Source organism: Lathyrus oleraceus, chromosome 5, assembly GCF_024323335.1.
Source record: "Lathyrus oleraceus cultivar Zhongwan6 chromosome 5, CAAS_Psat_ZW6_1.0, whole genome shotgun sequence".
NCBI lineage: Eukaryota > Viridiplantae > Streptophyta > Magnoliopsida > Fabales > Fabaceae > Lathyrus > Lathyrus oleraceus.
The window spans coordinates 296,642,935-296,663,325 of NC_066583.1; the positions used below are offsets into that span (position 1 = coordinate 296,642,935).

A 20,391-nucleotide genomic window follows, 5' to 3' on the forward strand; every position below is an offset into this window, starting at 1 on the left:
ATGTTCTAATTCTACCGGCGGATGACATGATTTTCCATAAACTAGCTTAAATGGTATGGTTCCTATTGAGGTTTTATAAGCTGTCCTATATGCCCACAAGGCTTCTGGTAATTTTGAAGACCAATCTTTCCTAGAGGTGGAAACTGTCTTTTCTAAGATTTGTTTAATTTCTCGGTTTGAGACTTCTACTTGCCCACTCGTTTGTGGGTGGTAGGGTGTTGCTACGCGGTGCCGGACTCCATATTTCTGTAATAGCTTTTCAAAAGTCCTTGAAATAAAATGGGAGCCATCATCACTGATGACAAGTCTCGGCACTTCGAATCTATGGAAGATTATTCGCTTAAAGAGTCTAATTACCACTCGTGTGTCATTTGTTGGAGAGGTTACGGCCTCAATCCATTTTGATACGTAATCGACCGCAACAAGGATATACTTGTTACCAAAATATGATGGGAAAGGTCCCATAAAATCGATTCCTCAAACATCGAAGACTTATACTTCTAAAATTCCTTTAAGCGGCATTTCGTCGCGTCTAGATATGTTGCCAGTGCGTTGACACCGATCTTAATTTGTGATCGCGATGTGGACATCTTTCCACAAAGTGGGCCAAAAGAGGTCGGCTTACGAGATCTTAGCGCAAGTCTTCGAGGTGCTTGCATGTCCTCCACAAGGAGCAGAATGATAGTGGGAAATTACGTTTTCTACCTCATCTTCTAGGACACATCAACGAAAAATGTCGCCGGCGCCTCTCTTGAAAAGCAGAGGCTCATCCCAATAGTAGTGTTTAAGATCGTGGAAGAATTTTTTCTTTTATTGGTACGTCAAGTCTGGCGGAACCACCCTAGTTGCTAAGTAGTTGACAAAGTCAGCGTACCATGGTAGTGTGGTTTGGGTGTAAATTGCTTCCACTACTTCGTTTGTTTTGGTATCCTTATGGGTTAATGCATCTTTAGTTGTATTGCTTTCCAATTGGGCTATGAGTCTTTCGTACGAAAAATCATCGTTTATAGGCACTCGTTCAGGTTCAATACCTTCCATTCTTGACAAGTGATCGGCCACGACATTTTCAGTGCCTCTTTTATCCTTGATTTCTAGGTCAAACTCTTGTAATAGTAAAATCCACCTTAAGAGTCTTGGCTTGGCGTCTTTTTTGTTTAATAGGTACCTAATTGCAGCATGATCGGTATAGATAATTATCTTTGCTCCTACTATGTAGGAACGAAATTTATCCAGAGCGAACACTACGACTAAAAGTTCCTTTTCTATGGTGGCATAGTTCATATGTGCAGGGTCTAGGGTTCTACTTGCATAATATATTGCATGAAGTTTCTTATCCCTTCTTTGTCCTAAGACTGCGCCTACAACATAGTCACTAGCGTTACACATGATTTCAAAAGGTAATCTCCAATCGGGTGGTTGCATGATAGGTGCGGTAATAAGAGTTGTTTTCAATTGTTCAAACGCCGCTAGGCATTTGTCGTCAAAGATGAATTCAACGTCTTTCATCAATAAGCCAATCAGTGGTTTGGTGATTTTTGAGAAATATTTAATGAATCGCCGGTAAAAACCGGCGTGTCCTAAGAAGCTTCGTATTTCTCTTACAGTTTTCAGAGGCTGGAGGTTTTCTATGACTTCTGTTTTGGCCTTGTCGACTTCAATCCCCTTGTTGGATACTATGTGTCCGAGCACGATTCCTTGTCGGACCATGAAATAACATTTTTCCCAGTTTAGCACGAGGTTCACTTTTACACATCTTTCGAGGATGAGTCCTCGGTCAAACTTTTCACTTTTCCTTGATTTCCATGGCCACTTATCAATCCATCTCTCATATCAATCACCTTTTCTTCTTTTTCTTCTGTGAGGGAGTTTATCCTTCTGAACTTGTGGTGGTGGTTCTGGCTCTATCCTGAGAGCCAGCTTTTCAGGTTTAGGTTCAATTTTTTCATCCACCACCTCAAAGTCTAATTTTCCCCTTTTAATACTAATGAGTTCCCTAGTTTCATGGTCTTCTAATTTTCTCTTCTTGTTCAGGGTCTCAAATAAAGGTGTATTGGTGTGGATAATTTCCGATATCTTTTCATATCTTTCGAATTTAGGGTATACCTTAACTTCCACATACCTTTGCGGGAAAGGAATTGGTGATTTATAGGGAGGAGGAACAACACATAATTCTTCCTTCTCTACCTCTTTGACAACCTCCCTCTCGGGTGGTGTCAGTGGTTCTTTCTTAATCTCTACTCTTTTCTCACCTAAACGCTCCGATGTGGATAAACTATCACTTTTACAAGGTAAGAAACTGCCTACAAAACTAAAAGAAAATAAATGTTGAATGAAAAAATAATCGTAAACTTGAAAACTGGAAGAAGAGAGATAGTCGTGCGAGTATGAGAGGTCCTTTATATATATTTTTCATATTCCTCATTTGTAGCAAAGGTGGGTGGCTTCGTTGCTAAAAAGGTGGAGAAAAGGGTGAAAGACTAGGTTGTGGCGGTTGCCACAACCCTAGCTTTTTAATGAGTGGCGAACGCCACCTTTGTAGCAACAGAAAACCACTTCTCAAGGATTGGTGGCGGGCGCCACCTACCCCTTGTGCCAATGTGGCGGGCGCCACACTCCTTGGATAATGGGCGCCATAAGCCTATTTGCTTTGATGGTCCATTATCTCCTTGAAAGCTTCATTTTCTTCTCTTTTTTCTTTCCTTTTTCTTTCCCTTTTGCTATTTTCCATTTTGCTTGCGGTAAACCTTTTAATCGATAAATACCTGCAATAAACATAAAATACTGCGTAATAATAAGTGTTAATCGAGTAAAAAGCAATGCATATGGAGTCAAAAATATGATACATTTTCGCATTATCAGAGATCAGTGGTTAAGAATGGGGAGATCGGTGACGTTCATGGTTCAGAAGGGGGATCATTCGACGATGGGACAAAATCAGTAACATACCTCTAATGTCCAAATTGGTACCACATGCATATAAAGTCGATAAATTGATGCATTTCATACATACTTTCCTTGCGATCGAGTTATTATTCTTATTGTTGTGAATGATATTCATGAATTGGTGATTGTTTTACTATGCTTGGTTGATATGTGAGTAAACTGGTGTTGTTGTGAATAATTCATACATTGATGATTGTTATGTATGATGCCACCCTTGCTACCATTTGCATTGTTAACATATTTTGAACGTATTCCCACTCATGTTTGCTTGTTTGTGGTGTTACGTACTTTTTTATAGTACACATAATTAGGTAGAGGAGTAGGTACTGTTGAGCTGGAGAATGACGTTGAGGTCTCTTCATTTATTTACTATTTTTTGCGTTATTTAGTTTTCGTTGAGCTTTGATCTATAACACTGAGACGAGTTGCTTTGTTACATGATATACTTTTTGAGATGTTTAAACTTTTTTTATTAAGTACTTATGTTGAGACATAATAAATATTTATTTGATGTTTTGATGTTCCACTGCTATTTAATATATGTTATAAATGGAGAAAGTTACATGTCGTGAATGTGTAACACCGATGTTGTGTAAATTATATGTTTTATTCTTCATAAATCAAGGGTATCTGGTTTAGGATGTTACAACATGCGCCACCACATATCTCAGAATCAGTTACAATAAAAAAAATAATGCTCATCCACTAATGATATCAATGATCACCTCTATCAATTTTATGTATCACATACAAGTAAAACCATTATTTCAATAAGGTTTCACCTTCCATATGTGATTAATGAACCAATTTGCTTACTTGTTAGCTACATACACCTTGCCTTAGGCATTCACATGTCTTTACAGATACGTTCCCACACCAACATATTTCAACCAACATCATGAATCTTACATCACTAACTCTAACGATTCATCTCATAAATTCACAAAGAAACAAGTTACGATGAACTCTTCCGCTCACAACTAACACCGGTAGTCACCTCAGTACCAATACTTCATATTTCCTTCACAAATACCACAAAAATTGCAAGACAAGACTATTATGAATATTTGAATGCACTATTTAAAGATTGTTGTGTGATCTCTCGTTTGAATGCACTATTTGAATATTATTGTGTAAACTCTCATTTGAATGCATGATTTAAAGATTGTCGTGTGATCTCTCATGTTTTTTAAAATATAACATTTAAGATGTAATAAAAAATAGATTACATTTAAAATGTTTTAAAAATATCAAAATATTATTTTGACGATACACCAATCATAATCGTCACATCATGTCATAAAAATATTAAAATATTATTTTGACGATATATCAATCACTAACTGCCACATCATGATATGAAAATATTAAAATATTATTTTAATAATACATCAATCACTAATTGCCACATCATGTCATAAAAATGTCAAAACATTATTTTGATAATACATCAATCACCTACTGGCACATCATGTCATGAAAATGTCTTGAACAAGTTTTCACCACATCTAACATTTTCTTATTCTTAATGACCATATTATTTTTGGTTATGAATATGCAGGTAGCAAGAAATCTACAATTCTTTGCCCAAATACCTAAAAAAAGCATACCATACCATACCATAGACATACCAACCAGCTCTAATGTGGGACACAAAAAGGTTGTCCAAAAGCCAGAAAAGCAAACTCGTAAATTACAAAAACACCCCATTTACAATATATCTCCAAAATTACAACAATAAACCGCATTTCCATTTTAAAACAAACTAAAATATCATAAAAATAAATATCCAAAATTAGCAACTTCTTTTCTACAAAAGAAACTAATCTATAACATTTCAAATTTCAAACATCAAACATGAAATTCAAATACCGTTAACAATTATTCTGCAACAAAACCGAAATCCTATTAAAAAAAAAAACATAGTACATTATTTTAATTTTTTTATATATAAATATTCAAAACGATGAATAATTCACACAGGGACAAAACAGTCCAGCGAGACAACTAATGTTGAAATCTCAAGGAACGAGGATCTAACTATTCGACTATTGTTCTTTCTTTATGGTTTTTCTTGTCACTTTTTTCTCTCTTTCAAACTCAAACTTTCCCTTTCCACAACTCTCTCTCTCTCTCTCTCTCCTTCTTCTTCTGAGAGAGAACTAGAAGAGCTCAAAAACCCTAAACCCTTCAACTTCATCATTCCAAAGAATGCAGAAAGCCACTCTATTACTCTCACTACTCTTCCACTTTTTCTCGACCATAACCTCAAAATCAACAATCGAACCATGCACAAACTCCGACACATGCAACGCTTTACTCGGTTACACACTCTACACAGACCTCAAAGTCTCCGAAGTTTCATCTCTCTTCCAAATCGACCCTATCTCTCTCCTAACTGCCAATGCCATTGACATCTCTTACCCCGACGTAGAACACCACATCCTCCCTTCCAAACTCTACCTCAAAATCCCAATCTCATGTTCCTGTGTCGACGGGATTCGCAAATCCGTTTCCACCAACTACAAAATTCGTCCTTCTGACACTCTTTCCACCATTGCTGACTCTGTTTACGGTGGTTTGGTTTCTTCCGACCAGCTTAAAGAGGCTAATTCTATTTCCGATCCTTCTGTTCTTGATGTTGGACAGAACCTTGTTGTTCCTCTTCCTTGTACTTGTTTCAATGGTTCTGATAATGCTTTGCCTGCTATTTATCTGTCTTATGTTGTTCAGCCACTTGATAGTTTGAGTTATATTGCTGCTAGATATTTTACTACTCTTACCGATTTGATGAATGTTAATGCTATGGGAAGTACTTCTATCTCTGATGGTGATATTCTTGCTATTCCTATTCCGGGTAATTTCACATTGTGCTAGTTTTATGTTTTGTTGCTCTTTGTTCTTTTCTATAATTTAACTTAGGGTTTGTTTGGATTGACTTATTTGGCTTAAGCATTTGTGAAACTGTTGGTGAGAGCAGCTTAAGGAAGCATCTTATGATGTATATAATCTGCTTTCAACTTATTTCCACAAGTTTTTAGATAGTCATGAAAACAACTTATAGCTTATAGGAAAATAACTTCTAGACGAGCACTTATGCTATTGGCGCTCAATTAAGTTGCTTATCCAAACATGGTCTTATTCAGTATATGGTATGAATGTAATGCTTTTTAATTGCTGACAGTTGTTCTTCATTTTGCAGCCTGTGCTTCAAATTTTCCGAAATATGCTTCTGATTTCGGCTTGCTTGTCCCTAATGGAAGCTATGCCATTACAGCAGGCCACTGTGTGCAATGTAGCTGTGGACCCCGAAACTTAAAGTACTCACTAAGCATCTTTTCTTTTTTCTGTTTGCAATCCATACCTTACTCTCATTATACATAAATCTAGATACTTTTGTAGGGTCGTTTGGTTTGAGGCAAAAGTTTGAAAATGTAGGCGAAGAATTCAGGGAAAAGTTTTCAATTTAGTTTTTTAATGATAAACTGATCTATGAGACTCTTGCTTGATTTTTTTTTACCCCGTGTCAAACTGGCTCTTGTTGAGATTGAGAATGAGATGACTCGGTGGCTTACTCGTGTATCTCTGTTTCTTACTTTCGCTGCAGTTTGTACTGTATGCCGGCTTCTCTAGCTGTTTCTTGCTCCAGCATGCAATGTAAAAGCAGCAATCTTATGCTTGGCAATGTTACCGTGCAACAGACTAGTGGTGGTTGTAATGTGACTTCTTGCAGTTATGATGGTCTTGTTAATGGCACCATAGCGACAATGTATGTTTCTCCTCTGCATTCACGTCTTTCTCTTTGGGACATTTCAATTATGTATATTTTACTGCACCGTTTCTGAGTTTATGCGCGTTGAATGTTTCTTTCCTCCCTGCAGGTTGACACCGTCTCTTCAGCCTCGATGCCCAGGTCAGTGTGCTGCAGCCATTATAATTTATGTATTTTCTGAGACGCCTTTGAAGTGCTAAATATATTTTAAATGATGCTGCAGGGACACAGGAATTTCCTCCTCTTATCGCCCCACCTACAACTGTTGCGAGAGAATCAGTATTTGCACCGGCACCGTCTCCATCATCGCTGTTAGATGGAACTGATGGGAGATCACCCAAATCCTCTGTGGTGCCTTCAACAGGATTTACTCCGGCTAATGGCCCTGTTAGTGGAATTTCTTCTGGTGCTTCTGCTGCATGCTCTTTGCTGAAACCATTACCCATTTTGACAGTTCCACTTGTGTTATTACTTGTCAAGTTGATGATCCCCTTAGCATTGTAATCTTGTCAGTTTTGCGGTGGGTTTAATTATGTCTTTGCCACAGGTGCTCCTATCTATTGTAGTTGCTAGTATTCATTTGTACTCTTTAACTGATTGTGAATCTGGAAAACTATGGAATTACGGGTTTAAAATCTTATGTTTAGCCTTTTGTTACTTGGTGCTATGCTCATCCAGGATCAGTAGTTCTAGGTGTAGCTTATGGGTTATAAGCTCTTTCACAACACTGGGTTATGTTATCAATCATTCATGAATAGAAGTTTCAAAAAATTGATGGTGGTACCATTGTAGACAAATGTGTTCTCCAATTTCCATCGCCGATGGATACAGGATGTTGATATTTTCTCGGTTGGAATTTATACCTTAGTTTATTATAGGTTGTTTGGGGGTGTTCGCCGGCCATTTTGCTTTGGTTTCAAGAGAATTTAGTGTCTAAACGATCAAAAACATATGGATTGATTTGTATTTAATTTGTGCAATTTTGTGATAAAGCTCAAACCGAATCAAACCGGATACATTAAAAACAAATTGAAAATCAGCAGAGTTTTTTGAGTTGAATTGATCGAATACATTAGAAACAAATATGCAAAAATATTTTTAAAAAATATCTAATTTACATAATCTAAAATGTCCAAAATACAATTTTTTTTTCTTCCATATAGGTTAGAAATTACACATGATATTTTATTTTTTCTTCTTGACGTGGAATATTTTATAATAATTTTTATGATAATAATGATATAGATTATAAGAACTAATGTGGTGGTCCGGGTAAACTGACTCGCGGGTAGAATTTTGAAAATCCACTATACAAATCAATTAACATTAGATTTCATTGGTTTGTTCAGTTTTTGCTCAAATTAAAAAATACAAAATCTAAACACCATGACTTGATTTGGATTCTGGTTTGGTTGTGAGTATAGTCTCTTTTGTAATTTGATGATTTATTTTAGTCCACCCATGAATTGTTTTTTTTTGTTACAAGATGATCTTGACTTGATTGAAGTTTTATACTATCACTCTTCACTTTGATCAGACATCATCCAAGACCACCCATTGTCTAGTTTGCTCAACCTTCATCCCATAAATTTTAGATTGAACTCATTCTCACCTATCTTGATTTGCATTCGAAGTCTCGATTTCGTTTTGGGTATGAAGTTTGGGTGGAAAAACAATGTCATTTTCCTTTGCGGTACCTGTAGGATGGTTAGTAATGTCGGGCTCGCCCTTTCCCTCAAATGAGTTACCCGAAGAGGGGATGCCCGCTTGGTAGAGCCAATTATTTGGAACATTAATTCTTACCTTTATAGGATTAGGCAAGTCAAGAATGACCTTGTTACTGATCATCATCGTACATGTGTTACCGTCCATGGAAATCATACCTTGATGCACAAGGGCATCCATATCAACCTTACTCTTCCCCAAAACAATACAATCGTTAACCAAGTTAAACTCAAAACCAAGGTACTATGCAATTTGGGTAATCATACCCCCCATCGAAATGCCTCAGGTGGCTGCACAAGTAACCTTTCCCAAATAGTTAGCCACAAAGGCGACATTATTAAGAATACCACTATTGGTCATGCAAACACAAAAAGAAAAACTCCTTTAGGAGGCCACACCGATGTTGTCACCTCGTCCGAACAAGGTGAAAGCAAACACCTTTTGTGCGTAGCAGAAGCATGGGTTTTGGATGGTGGAGGCTTTCGCCCTCGCAACAGTATAAAAGCGACCGCCAAAAATAGCATGCCAAAAGCTATTAACATCAAAATCCTTTGGGACATCTCTCGGTCCATAGATGGGAAATTGGAGGATGTGCCCTAACTATTACACAATTAATTCTTGGTTTTGGTTAATGAGACGGAACTTGAGAGTACAATAGTAGTATCTCGTTCCGTCAATCCACTTATTTTACAACTTAAAGTCTAAAGTGCTCAAGAATTCAAGGGTGATGCACTAAAAGGTTGACGCTTCCTTTTGCATAAAATCAAGTAAGCCTATAGATTGGAACATTCTATCTACTTCAGCTTTAAGACCAAGGGTAGTAAGAATGCTTTCACACATGTACCTTGCGGGAGTGATTCCGCTTGATGAGAGTGGAGTATGACTTAGCTTGAGATTCGTCTTTAAAGATGATGTTGTGAGTTTTAGATGATCAATTGCTTCCTCTCTTCCGATACCTTGATGATTTCGATACTTGTTTTCCCTTATCGCTCATCTTGGGTGCCATTGATTGTTGAAGTCAGAAATTTCAAAGTGAGATATTTAGAATTCTCATGGCGGGAAGTATGATTGGGGTGGTGGATGATGGGGTTTTTGTGAAGGTAGTTTAAGGATTGAGGTTGATAAAGGGTTCAAGGTGAGAGCTTTTTCCCTGAAAACAATGGAGATTTTGGAGAAAATATGAAACAAAGTGAGAGAATTGAAGGAGATGATATGATTTGGAGAGAGAATTATTTGTAGTATTGAGGATTAAAATTCAGATTTTGATGTTTTAAAGAGGGTTTATGGATGATGATTGGATGAGATAGATATGGGTGGGCCCTCCAAAAAAAATTAAATTTGAAAGAAATTTGAACCCTAACCATAGCACCTGCTACGGTCACCCGTAGCAAGGCGATGGTTCCCATGCACAATGCTGGCTTTTTAGGATTTTATGTGATATGGCTACTACGACCCGTAGCACCTGCTACGGGTGCCCGTAGCAAGCCCCTGGTTTTTATATGGGAAATTTTGTTTCTTTGTTTTTTTTGGGATCCTTCCGGGCACAATTCCTTGAATAATTTTTCTCGACTTTTTCCAACATTCACGTTTGTTTTGCTTCGTCCTTGTGATATTTTTTATTAAATGAACAAGAAATAAAACAACAACAAAGAAAACTAGTGCCTACAAGCATGGGTTGCCTCCCACATAACGCTTTGTTTAAGGTCATTTAGCTCGACCACCTACACCTTCAACTCAAAAGGGTGCTTCCTTCCGACTATAATACCTAATTGGAACAAGTTCCCACCCTTACCTGAATTCCTTGCAAAAATTATGAATTGAAACCTTCACTCTCTTTCCTTAATCATCTTTCCTATTGCCTTTTTTCTCATTTTTCTCAAATGTCACGTATAGTGAAAATCTCCCTAAACCTAGGTTCCTCTTAACTTTTTATTTTTAGGGTAAACTTTTTCAAATCACCAACTTGACCCACACTTAATTATCTCATATTACTTCCTCCCACTAACTTTCTCAATTTCTCATATTTGGTCCAATTATACTATCTTCACTAATTAATATAATAAAAATAAATAAAATATTATTTTTAATTATCAAAACAATTCTAAATTATCCTACTTACTTCTATCATCCCTCTATACCCCTAACTCAAGGATACATACTCCACCAACACCTAGTCATAAAATAAATCATCAAAATCCATAATTCAAACAATTAAAATATAATAAAATATCTAATAAAAAACAGGGTGTTACAACTCTCCCTCACTTAAGAAATTTTCGCCCTCGAAAATTACATGAGGAAAATAGAGTCGGATACGACTCCCTCAGCTGCTTCTCACGATCCCACAAGCTGGTCCACCCCAAACTACCTTCACTAAGGCAATCTATTTACCATGCATCTGCTTCACTTCTCGATCCTCTATCCGCACGGGTGATACCTCAATAGTCAAGTTATCTCTCACCTGCACATCATCCACCTAGATCACATGAGATGAATCCGAAATGTATTTCCTCAACTGAGACACATGAAACACATCATGAAAATTAGCAAGCGGCGGTGGCAAAGCAATCCGATAGGCCACCTCTCCTATCCTCTGTAAAATCTGGTATGGACCAATAAAACTCGGCGTGAGCTTTCGAGACTTCAAAGCTCGACCAACACCAGTTACCGACGTAACTCTCAAAAACATGTGATCTCCCTCTTGGAACTCAAGTTATTTCCTCCTATTGTCATGGTAACTTTTCTGACGACTCTGCGATGCTTTCATCTTTTTCTGGATCATCTTGATCTTTTCAGTCATCTAGTGAATAATCTCAGGTCCGAGCACAACACTCTCGCCTGACTGATACCAATATAAATAAGTTCTACACCTCATACCGTACAACGCCTCATATGGTCCATTCTGATACTAGAATAGAAACTGTTGTTGTAGGTAAACTATATTAACAACAAGTAGTTATCCCAAGTACCTCCTTGTTCTAGCACACAAGCCCTCAATAAGTCCTCAAAAGACTGGACAATCCTCTATATTTGACTGTCCATCTACGTAAGATAAGAAGAACTCAACTTCAGTGTAGTACCCAAAGTAGCATACAGACTCTCCCAGAACCTCAATCTAAATCTCAGATCTCTATCTGACACAATACTTGAAGGATTACCATGTGGCTTCACAATCTCATCAATATACAATTCAACCAACTTCTACAAAGGATAATTGATCTTCATCGATACAAAATGAGTCAATTTGGTCAATCTATCCATAATCACCCAAATTGAATCACATCCCTTTTAATTCTTTGGCAAACCTGGTACAAAATCCATGGAAATACTATCCCATTTCCACTCTGGAATATTCAATGGTTGCATCAGACCCAACGAATTCTGATGTTCGATCTTTGACTTCTGGAAAGTCAAATAAGCATACACAAATTTGGCAACCTCTTTCTTCATTCTTGGCCACTAAAACATCTTCTTCAAATCTTGATACATATTCGTAGCATCAGGATGAATACTCAATCCACTTCTGTGACCCTTCTCAAGAATACTCCTATTAAATTCGGGTACATCAGAAACACAATCTCTATCTCTGAACATCATCACACCATTTTCATCAACTCGGAAATCACATCCATTACCTTGGTCGATTAATGTGACACGATCTATCAAACTCAAATAAGATCTCTGACCTTCTCTGATATCTTCAAGGATACCAATCGTCAGCTTCAACATACTCAACTTCACATTATTAGGAGTTTCTCCACCCACAAACACATATCTTTGAATTGCTCAATCAGTTCTAACTCTCGAGCCATAAGCATTGACATGTGTAAAGACTTCTTACTCATCACATCAGCTACAACATTATCTTTACCCAAATGGTAACTCAAATTGAAATCATAACCCTTCTAAAGTTCAAGCCATCTCCCCTGCCTCATATTCGACTCTTCTCATCAAATAAATATTTCAAACACTTGTAATCACTGAACACTTCGAATTTGGATCCAAATAGGTAGTGCCTCCAAATCTTCCACATGAATACCATTGTTGTCAACTCAAGATCATGCGTAGGGTAATTCCTTTCATGAAATCTTAATTGTCTCTAAGCATAAGCCACAACTTGACCATTTTGTATCAACGCACCTCCTAGACCCATCTTCAAAGTATCACAATATACAATAAAGGACTCACTTGGATTCGTAGAAATCATAATTGGAGCAGACATCAACTTCTTCTTAATTCTTGGAAACTCTTTTCACAATACACATCCCAAACATACGCTTGACCCTTTCGAGTCAACTGAGTTAACGACAATGCTAAATTTGAAAAACCTTTAATGAACTTCCTGTAGTAACCAGTCAATCCAAGAAAAACTTTTAATCTCAATGACATACTTCAGAGTCTCCCATTGTAACACGGCATCTATCTTCGATAGATCCACAACTATACCACCACTAGAATCATATGACTAAGGAAACTCACTTCCTTTAACCATAACTCGCATTTGGAAAAACTTTGCGTACAAATGGTTCTCTTTCAATGCCTATAATACAATTCTCAGATCACTCATAACTTCATACTACCGTCCCTCTTCTTTCACTAATAACACCGACACACCCCACGGATAAACACTTGGTTGAACAAACTTCTTCTCAAGAAAATATTCTAGTTGCTTCTTCAATTCCCCAACTCTGAAGCAGACACCCAAGGAGTCATTGACACCAGACTAGTACCAGGTACTAAGTCTACAGAAAAATCCACTTCACGCTCTGGAGGTAAATCGTTGATGTCTTCAGGAAACACTTTTAGGAAATTCACACACTCCAGGAAGATCCTGAACTACACCCTTTTCTCTAGCTTCCAACGAATATAACATTACAAACACTTGTGCCATATCCTTCACAGACTCTCTCACTTGCTTTGCTGATACAAACGTCAACTCTTCACCTCCATTGAATTCAAATTCACGCTCTAGAGGCAAGTCACAAATATCTTTAGGAAAACATCAAGAATCACACACCACTGGCATAATACTAGTCGTCACATTGTTCTCTACTCTCTAAGAAACAACATTAACAATACCTGATCGTTTTCCCTAAAGACTTCCCAACTTGATCGGCGGACAGGAATCTCGAATCCACGGTATCTTCAATGTTAGGAACAACACAACTTTAACATCGCCTGAGCTCTTGCAATCAGCGGCACACTGCACCAACTTATCAAAAAAATTGGTAAACACTTGGTTTAACTCCAACCAATTCATTCCAAGAATAATGTCAACTTGTTCCAACAAAATACAAACCATACACATCCTTAGGGAACACGTCAGGATACTCAACATACCACGGGCTCATCTCTAGCCAAAACACCGCATTCCCCCCTCACAAGGAAACGACCAACGAGAACACCTGACCGTATTTCCTCAAGGACCACACCATTTTTCTAACCAACACCATCCTCGAATCCGACCTCTCTTCGGGTTCAGGAAAACCACAACATTCTCAAAACAGGTTAACTAGCTAACATTGCACTCTTGCATGCAACAACATAATGTCCAAGCTCGATACAGTAGGAACATCCAAGATAAGAAGACGCTTTTCCCCCCACTTGTTTCATTACCAACCTGCAAATGGAAAATAAAAGAAGCATCGACAATGTTCTCACACACATGTCGCATACTAGGGAACAAACATAATTAAACAACCTGGCCGGACGAACATACCCGCTCTGATACCACTAATGTAACACCCTAAACCCCGCACATAATTTATCACGTAAATTAAATATAAAATGAAATCACATAGGGTGTCACACATTCATAACACACATGACCTGCTCCGTAAGATGGGTTTTAACAGTAAATTTCAATACACATATTTGTAATAAGGATGTTTACACGACATCCCACTTATCTGAATCATACCTGGGATGTTTGCACGACATCCTTCTCATCTGATCGGTATTATATACCACAAAATAAGACATTCATAACTTGTCATTGCATGCTCACTTCCATTTTAAAGTATCATCGTAGCGGAATTATCATCACAATTATGGAAGATAAAGCAAGTAATAACATCTAGTCTCAACTTCAATTGTAATAACAGAATAAGATAATTCTAATCAATCAACTTAACATCTTAAGAATTCTCAACAAAAAAATTAGTCTTATGACTTCAACATAATCAGACATAAATAAATAAAATAAGCGTTTAACCCAACCCGATATTACATGATCAAAGCAAGGTACCACTAGTAAAAGTGACAAAATAAAGAAGTAATCCAAGAGCTACCTTCCACTTACTTCAGCAATACTACTCTTGAGTATCTACACGATACCCATGTAAAGGCAACATTCAAACAGAAGGGGTGAGAATTCATTTCAATAATAACGATATAGAATGAAGAATAGAGTACAACATATACACAACCATGCACAACAATATATCATATTCTTACATCCAAATCATCATCAACATCATACACGATAACATCTCAATTATCATCAACATCATATAAAACCATATCTCAATTATCATTAACATCATATGCAACAATATCTCATCCAACAACACATCAACAACAACCAATACAAATGCAACATTTATGCAATGTACTCAACACCGACTCGACATGCATGTGACACCAAATATGAACACTCAGGTTCATCTCACTCCATGATCCCCACATAGGATCGATTCCCTATTGGAACCGGAGCACACCAAAATCACTATCATCATCATAGGTAACACTTCATTAATACCCCATAATAGAAATTAGCTACCCGCACTCGAGCCATCACAATGGGATCGAGGCTCACCAAAACTCGTTACCATCAACATAGGTAACGCTTCACTAATCCCTCCTAATAAGAATTAGCTACTCGCACCCGATCCATCATCATAGAATCGAGGCTCACCAAAATTGGACCGAAGCCCGTACACCAAGATGCATGACTCTCAAATAACATGCATTAACAAAAAGGGTTCACCTAAAGGATCCCCACACACATCTCATCATTTATGCATCACATCATTCATCATGCAACAACCAATTCATTTTACCATATGAATAATATCAATAAATAGCAGCAATTTTCAACATCTTAACATTATCGACATGACAACATAATTATCACACCATGATATTACAACAATGCAACGATTCATCAACCAAACGTATAAACCAATACATTTATTAACATAGTAGGCATGTGAATATTATTAAAACCTATCAACAATCATTACCATGTTATAGGTATGAGTGTTATCTTTCTAACACTTCAAATGACATCAAAATCGGACTAACGAAATAAAAGTTATGACCAAAATCGTCGGGATGTGTCAACAATACATTAACCGAACGTATGAACAAAAACTTCACCAACACAGTAGACATAGGAATAATACTCAATCAATTCACTTATCATCATCACATTATATCTCTTAGAGTCAGTTTTCTAATGCTTCAAACCCCAACCCAAAATGATTCACGAGTTGAAAGTTATGATCAAAACCGTGCACGAAGGGGTTACTAAAAAGTCGTTGTTTTCTAAAATTTTCAACATAGCTTTCATCTTCTTCAACCCCAAAAACACCTACGAAATAATCACCAAAATTATTTTATCCCTAAAACAAAGTTATAGCTCACTATATTAGATATCCAACACTTTAAACGGAACTCGATTTGAACTTACGGATCAAAAGTTATGGCCAAAACGATTTTGACCGAAAAACATAAAAAAATGCTCCCACGCTGAGCGTGGTCGTGACAGACAGAATGCATAATTTTCTGCGTTTTTCATCGTTGGAGGTCTTCCGGACCTCCGATTTCGATTCCGTAAAAAGCCAAATGCTCATAAAATTACATCCCATTCAATACTCTAATTATCTAAAGTTAATTTATAGTTTTAACACAATTAAATCATATAATCATTGTTTTAAGATTACACCTAAAACCTTCAAAATTGTAATAATGGTGAATATAGGTTCAATCATCAAGACAAAAATAATATACGCACATAAGGCACACGGAACTCATCATATAACAACCATCATAGCATCCAAATTCAAAATTATGAATAAAAACACCAAACCCTAAGGAGGTTAAAGGTTCATCCATTATACCCTTCTACCATACACATTACTATTGAACAAGTTCTCACCCTTACCTGAATTCCTTACAAAAATTATGAATTGAAACCTTCACTCTCTTCCCTTGATAATCATTCCTATTGCCTATTTGCTCATTTTTCTCAAATGTCATGTACTGTGAAAATCTTTCTAAACATAGGTTCCTCTTAACTTTTTATTTTTAGGGTAAATTTTTTCAAATCACCAACTTGGCCCACACTTAATTATCTCATATTCCTTCCTTCCAATAACTTTCTCAATTTCTCATATTTGACCCAATTATTCTATCTTCACTAATTAATATAATAAAAATAAATAAAATATTATTTTTAATTATCAAAACAATTCTAAATTATCCTACTTACTTTTATCATCCCTCTATACCCCTAACTCAAGGATACATACTCCACCAACATGCAACCATAAAATAAATAATCAAATCCATAATTCAAACAATTAAAATATAATAAAATATCTAATAAGAAACGGGGTGTTACAGAAATCCTAGGTGCCTTGCTTCTACGATCCGTAGCAACCCCCTAGGTTTTGTATGGGGAAAATCCGAATTTTAACTTTTTTCCATGGTTTACTCGTTTTTGATCCTTTTTTATCTCGAATACTCATTAGGCCCTGAAGAAAGACACATAACCAAAACGTAAAATACAATAAATAAAAATGAAATGATCAAAAAGTAATGAAATGCTAAGTAAAGACGACTAGAAATAATAGTACGAAAATGATTTATCAGGCTTGTTTCCATTATAGACACTACTAAATACATCCCTAACTCCATGGTCTCCTTATATCCAGACATAATGATAAGTTCTCTTCTGACATGTATAAGAGTATTGCTTGAGATGAGAGCTCTCGTCTTTTCATTATTGACTTGTTGGCCCAACATGTTGTAGAACAAGTTGAGAATATTCTTCACACATGACATTTGTTTAGTGGTAGCCTTTCCAAAAAGAAAGAGGTTGTATGCGAATATTAGATGCAATATACTTGGGCATCTCCTACTAGATTTGATTCCAACCCACTATCCACTATCTGCTGCCCCCGATATTATGTGAAACAACTTTTTCGTACAAAGAACAAACAAATATGGGGACATTGGGTCTCCTTGTTGAAGACCTTTAGCAACTTTAAAGTAATTAGTTTATTTACCATTCCATCTAATACGCATTGAAAGAGGGGATATTGCATCCATTACTACTTGTATCAGCTTTGGGGGGAAGCCTGCTTCTACCATCACTCTCTGCACATAATGCCAACTCAAATTGTCGTATGCTTTAGTTAAATCTACTTTGATCACAACTAGTCATTCATCCTTAAGAATGTCTTTGGATTAAAGATGATAATAATAATAATAATAATAAGCAAAAATTTTTTTTTAGGGAATTTAAAATTATTTGGTCAAAAATCATTGCTTGGATAAAAAGTATGGATAATTATTGAAATGATGGAAATTTATAAATTATTTTGTCTATGTTAAATTTAGGAATTTCAAATGACACATAAAAGTACAAAATTTGAAATATCCCTCTAACTTTATACAATGTGAATGTCAAATTAATTATTATCCATCTTTTAAATTTTGCAAGTTGGTCCCTATAATTACAAATTGACCCATACTTTTTCAAAAATTACAAATTAGTCCTTAATAAATTTCAAAAATTACAAATAAGTCCCTTTACATTTTTAAAAATTACAAATTGATCCTTGTCGCTATGCGAAAAATACAGAGTCACCATCGATTTTTATTTATTCCAAAGAAAATGAAAAATATGCAAATGATTAGGGTTAGTGACCTAGATGATCATTGTGAAGGGTAGGGTGAATCTTGGGGTATGACAATCCCTATTTTCAAGTTTTAATTTGATCCAAAACTTTTAAATTTATAAAAATGACACAAAAATTTAATAATTAATAGTTTTAATTCTCTATCCAAATAAACAAGTTTAAAAATTAATGGATTTTAATTGAATCATTTGAATTGTTTAAAATTCTAAATTCCTTACAAATTTTCAGTTACTTAATTCAAACACGTCATAAGGGATTCATGGAAATTATAATGAAAAACTAAATTACAAACTTACTAATGATTATGGATGGTTTCCTAATGGCAACCTTCATTTCCTTTCTCCTTAGCTCCAAAAAATGCTTTTTATTTAATCAAAATCAGACCCATAATGACTAAACACGTTTTACAATATATAGAAGAAAAAAACTTAAAAACAAATAAGTATGTTACTATCTACCCTAACAACACAAGTATTTTACGATTGATTTGACTTGACAATTGGCATCATAGAATATCGTTGTGAAGCGTCACTATTTTGCTTGGCAAATTTCCACAATAGTGTTACTATGTATCGACAAGGGATAAATTACTTCGAATCTATTTAATAGATTTTTATATTTGTAACACATGTTACATAATAAAATTTTCCTCCTACATCTTGTTATAGTTAAAACTAAAATTAAAAAGCATTGTTAGTCAAACAAACTTTGGTTCAACATAATTAATTAGTTAGAGTGCACACTTTTCTCCTACAAGGGCTGAGTTTTTAACAAGACCCTCATTTACTAAAGACACGACTGGTCTTTCTCTTGTGTAACTTATCAAGCTTACACTCTTCCATAATCAAAGGTACTAAGTCTTACGACCCCCCCCTAAAAGAGATAGAATGTAGTTCAAACCTCTCTTGAAAAGTACTCCATTCTAAGCAAATGGATTAAGTCTTGCAATAATCTTCCATAAATGGGATCGATTACGACCTGACTTCTCTTGAAAAATGGAAGGATTCATTTTATACTCCTTTATAAAAAAATGGATTAGTTATTGTGATGCTCTTAGTTAAATGGAATTGATTGGGAACCCAATCTCTCTTGAAAAAGGGAAGTACCCAACATACTTTCCTTCCTAAACAAATGGAATTAGTCTTGCAACACTTCCCCTTAAACGAGATTAATTGTAACCATGACATCTCTTGAAATAAGGGAATGCCTATGCTTTTACTCCTTCATAAACAAAGAGACCGAGACTTGTAACATTATCTTAAATGAGATCGACTACGACCCCAATCTCTTTTGAAAAATGGAATACCCGACTCTGATTTCTCCCTAAACAAATTGATCTAATCTTGAGAAAAGACAATAAAACAAATAAGCATTGTTGAAATGAACAATCATCTCTATTAGCATAAAAATCTTACAAACAAGATCTCAAAGTTCACTATGACAAATACATTACGGAAAAAAAGACCATAAACATTAAAAGATAAAAATAAAATCAAGCCATTTGAAGGCATCCAATTTCCACCCCTGCTAAGGAATCCCAAAGTAAATGCTATTCAAATTACATGTCATCACTGAGATATAAGTGTCATGTTTCCACTACGACATATCCAAATAGGGCAAACATACATGGCATTTCTTTGACCTACCAATGATAGATCTGTCCAGGCACCCTCATTATATATAACTAATGGAATAACAATCGAAACAAAGCGTGAAGACCTAAGGTCTAAAATAAATGCCAGGGGGATAATTTTTTCTGTTCTAAAATATCCAAAGGTTCCAACCAAAGAAAGAAAGCATTATGTTTCTCAATGGTGATAAGCCATCCAAAGAGCCTAGTTTTTGGTCAAGCATATTCATTCCAAACACTTTAGCACAAGCATGTTCATCATTGGTCGACACATATTTCTTGAGTTTACCATAAATGAATGGTGGTAACAATACAAATGATTAACGAATAACTTCAAACTCTTCACCAAATAACGACACATATAATATAATATGATTAAAAGCCAAAAGACA

General features: G+C 35.9%; 1 protein-coding gene across 1 annotated transcript; it reads left to right on the forward strand.

Annotated features, from left to right (window-relative positions):
• The first annotated feature begins 4,963 nt into the window (after positions 1-4,963).
• LOC127084079 (lysM domain-containing GPI-anchored protein 1) lies at positions 4,964-7,372 on the forward strand. The gene is made up of 5 exons (XM_051024469.1): positions 4,964-5,800; positions 6,146-6,263; positions 6,551-6,712; positions 6,825-6,856; positions 6,939-7,372. The coding sequence occupies exons 1-5, from the start codon at positions 5,155-5,157 to the stop codon at positions 7,217-7,219; spliced, it is 1,239 nt and encodes a 412-aa protein (XP_050880426.1). The 5' UTR covers positions 4,964-5,154; the 3' UTR covers positions 7,220-7,372.
• The last annotated feature ends 13,019 nt before the right edge of the window (positions 7,373-20,391 follow it).

Excerpts from the sequence above, each read along its gene's own strand:
- LOC127084079 (XM_051024469.1), top strand. The coding sequence starts at position 5,155 with ATGCAGAAAGCCACTCTATTACTCTCACTACTCTTCCACTTTTTCTCG. Across the intron at positions 6,264-6,550 it reads TGTGGACCCCGAAACTTAAA|TTTGTACTGTATGCCGGCTT; the intron begins GTACTCACTAAG and ends CTTTCGCTGCAG. Across the intron at positions 6,857-6,938 it reads TCTTCAGCCTCGATGCCCAG|GGACACAGGAATTTCCTCCT; the intron begins GTCAGTGTGCTG and ends ATGATGCTGCAG.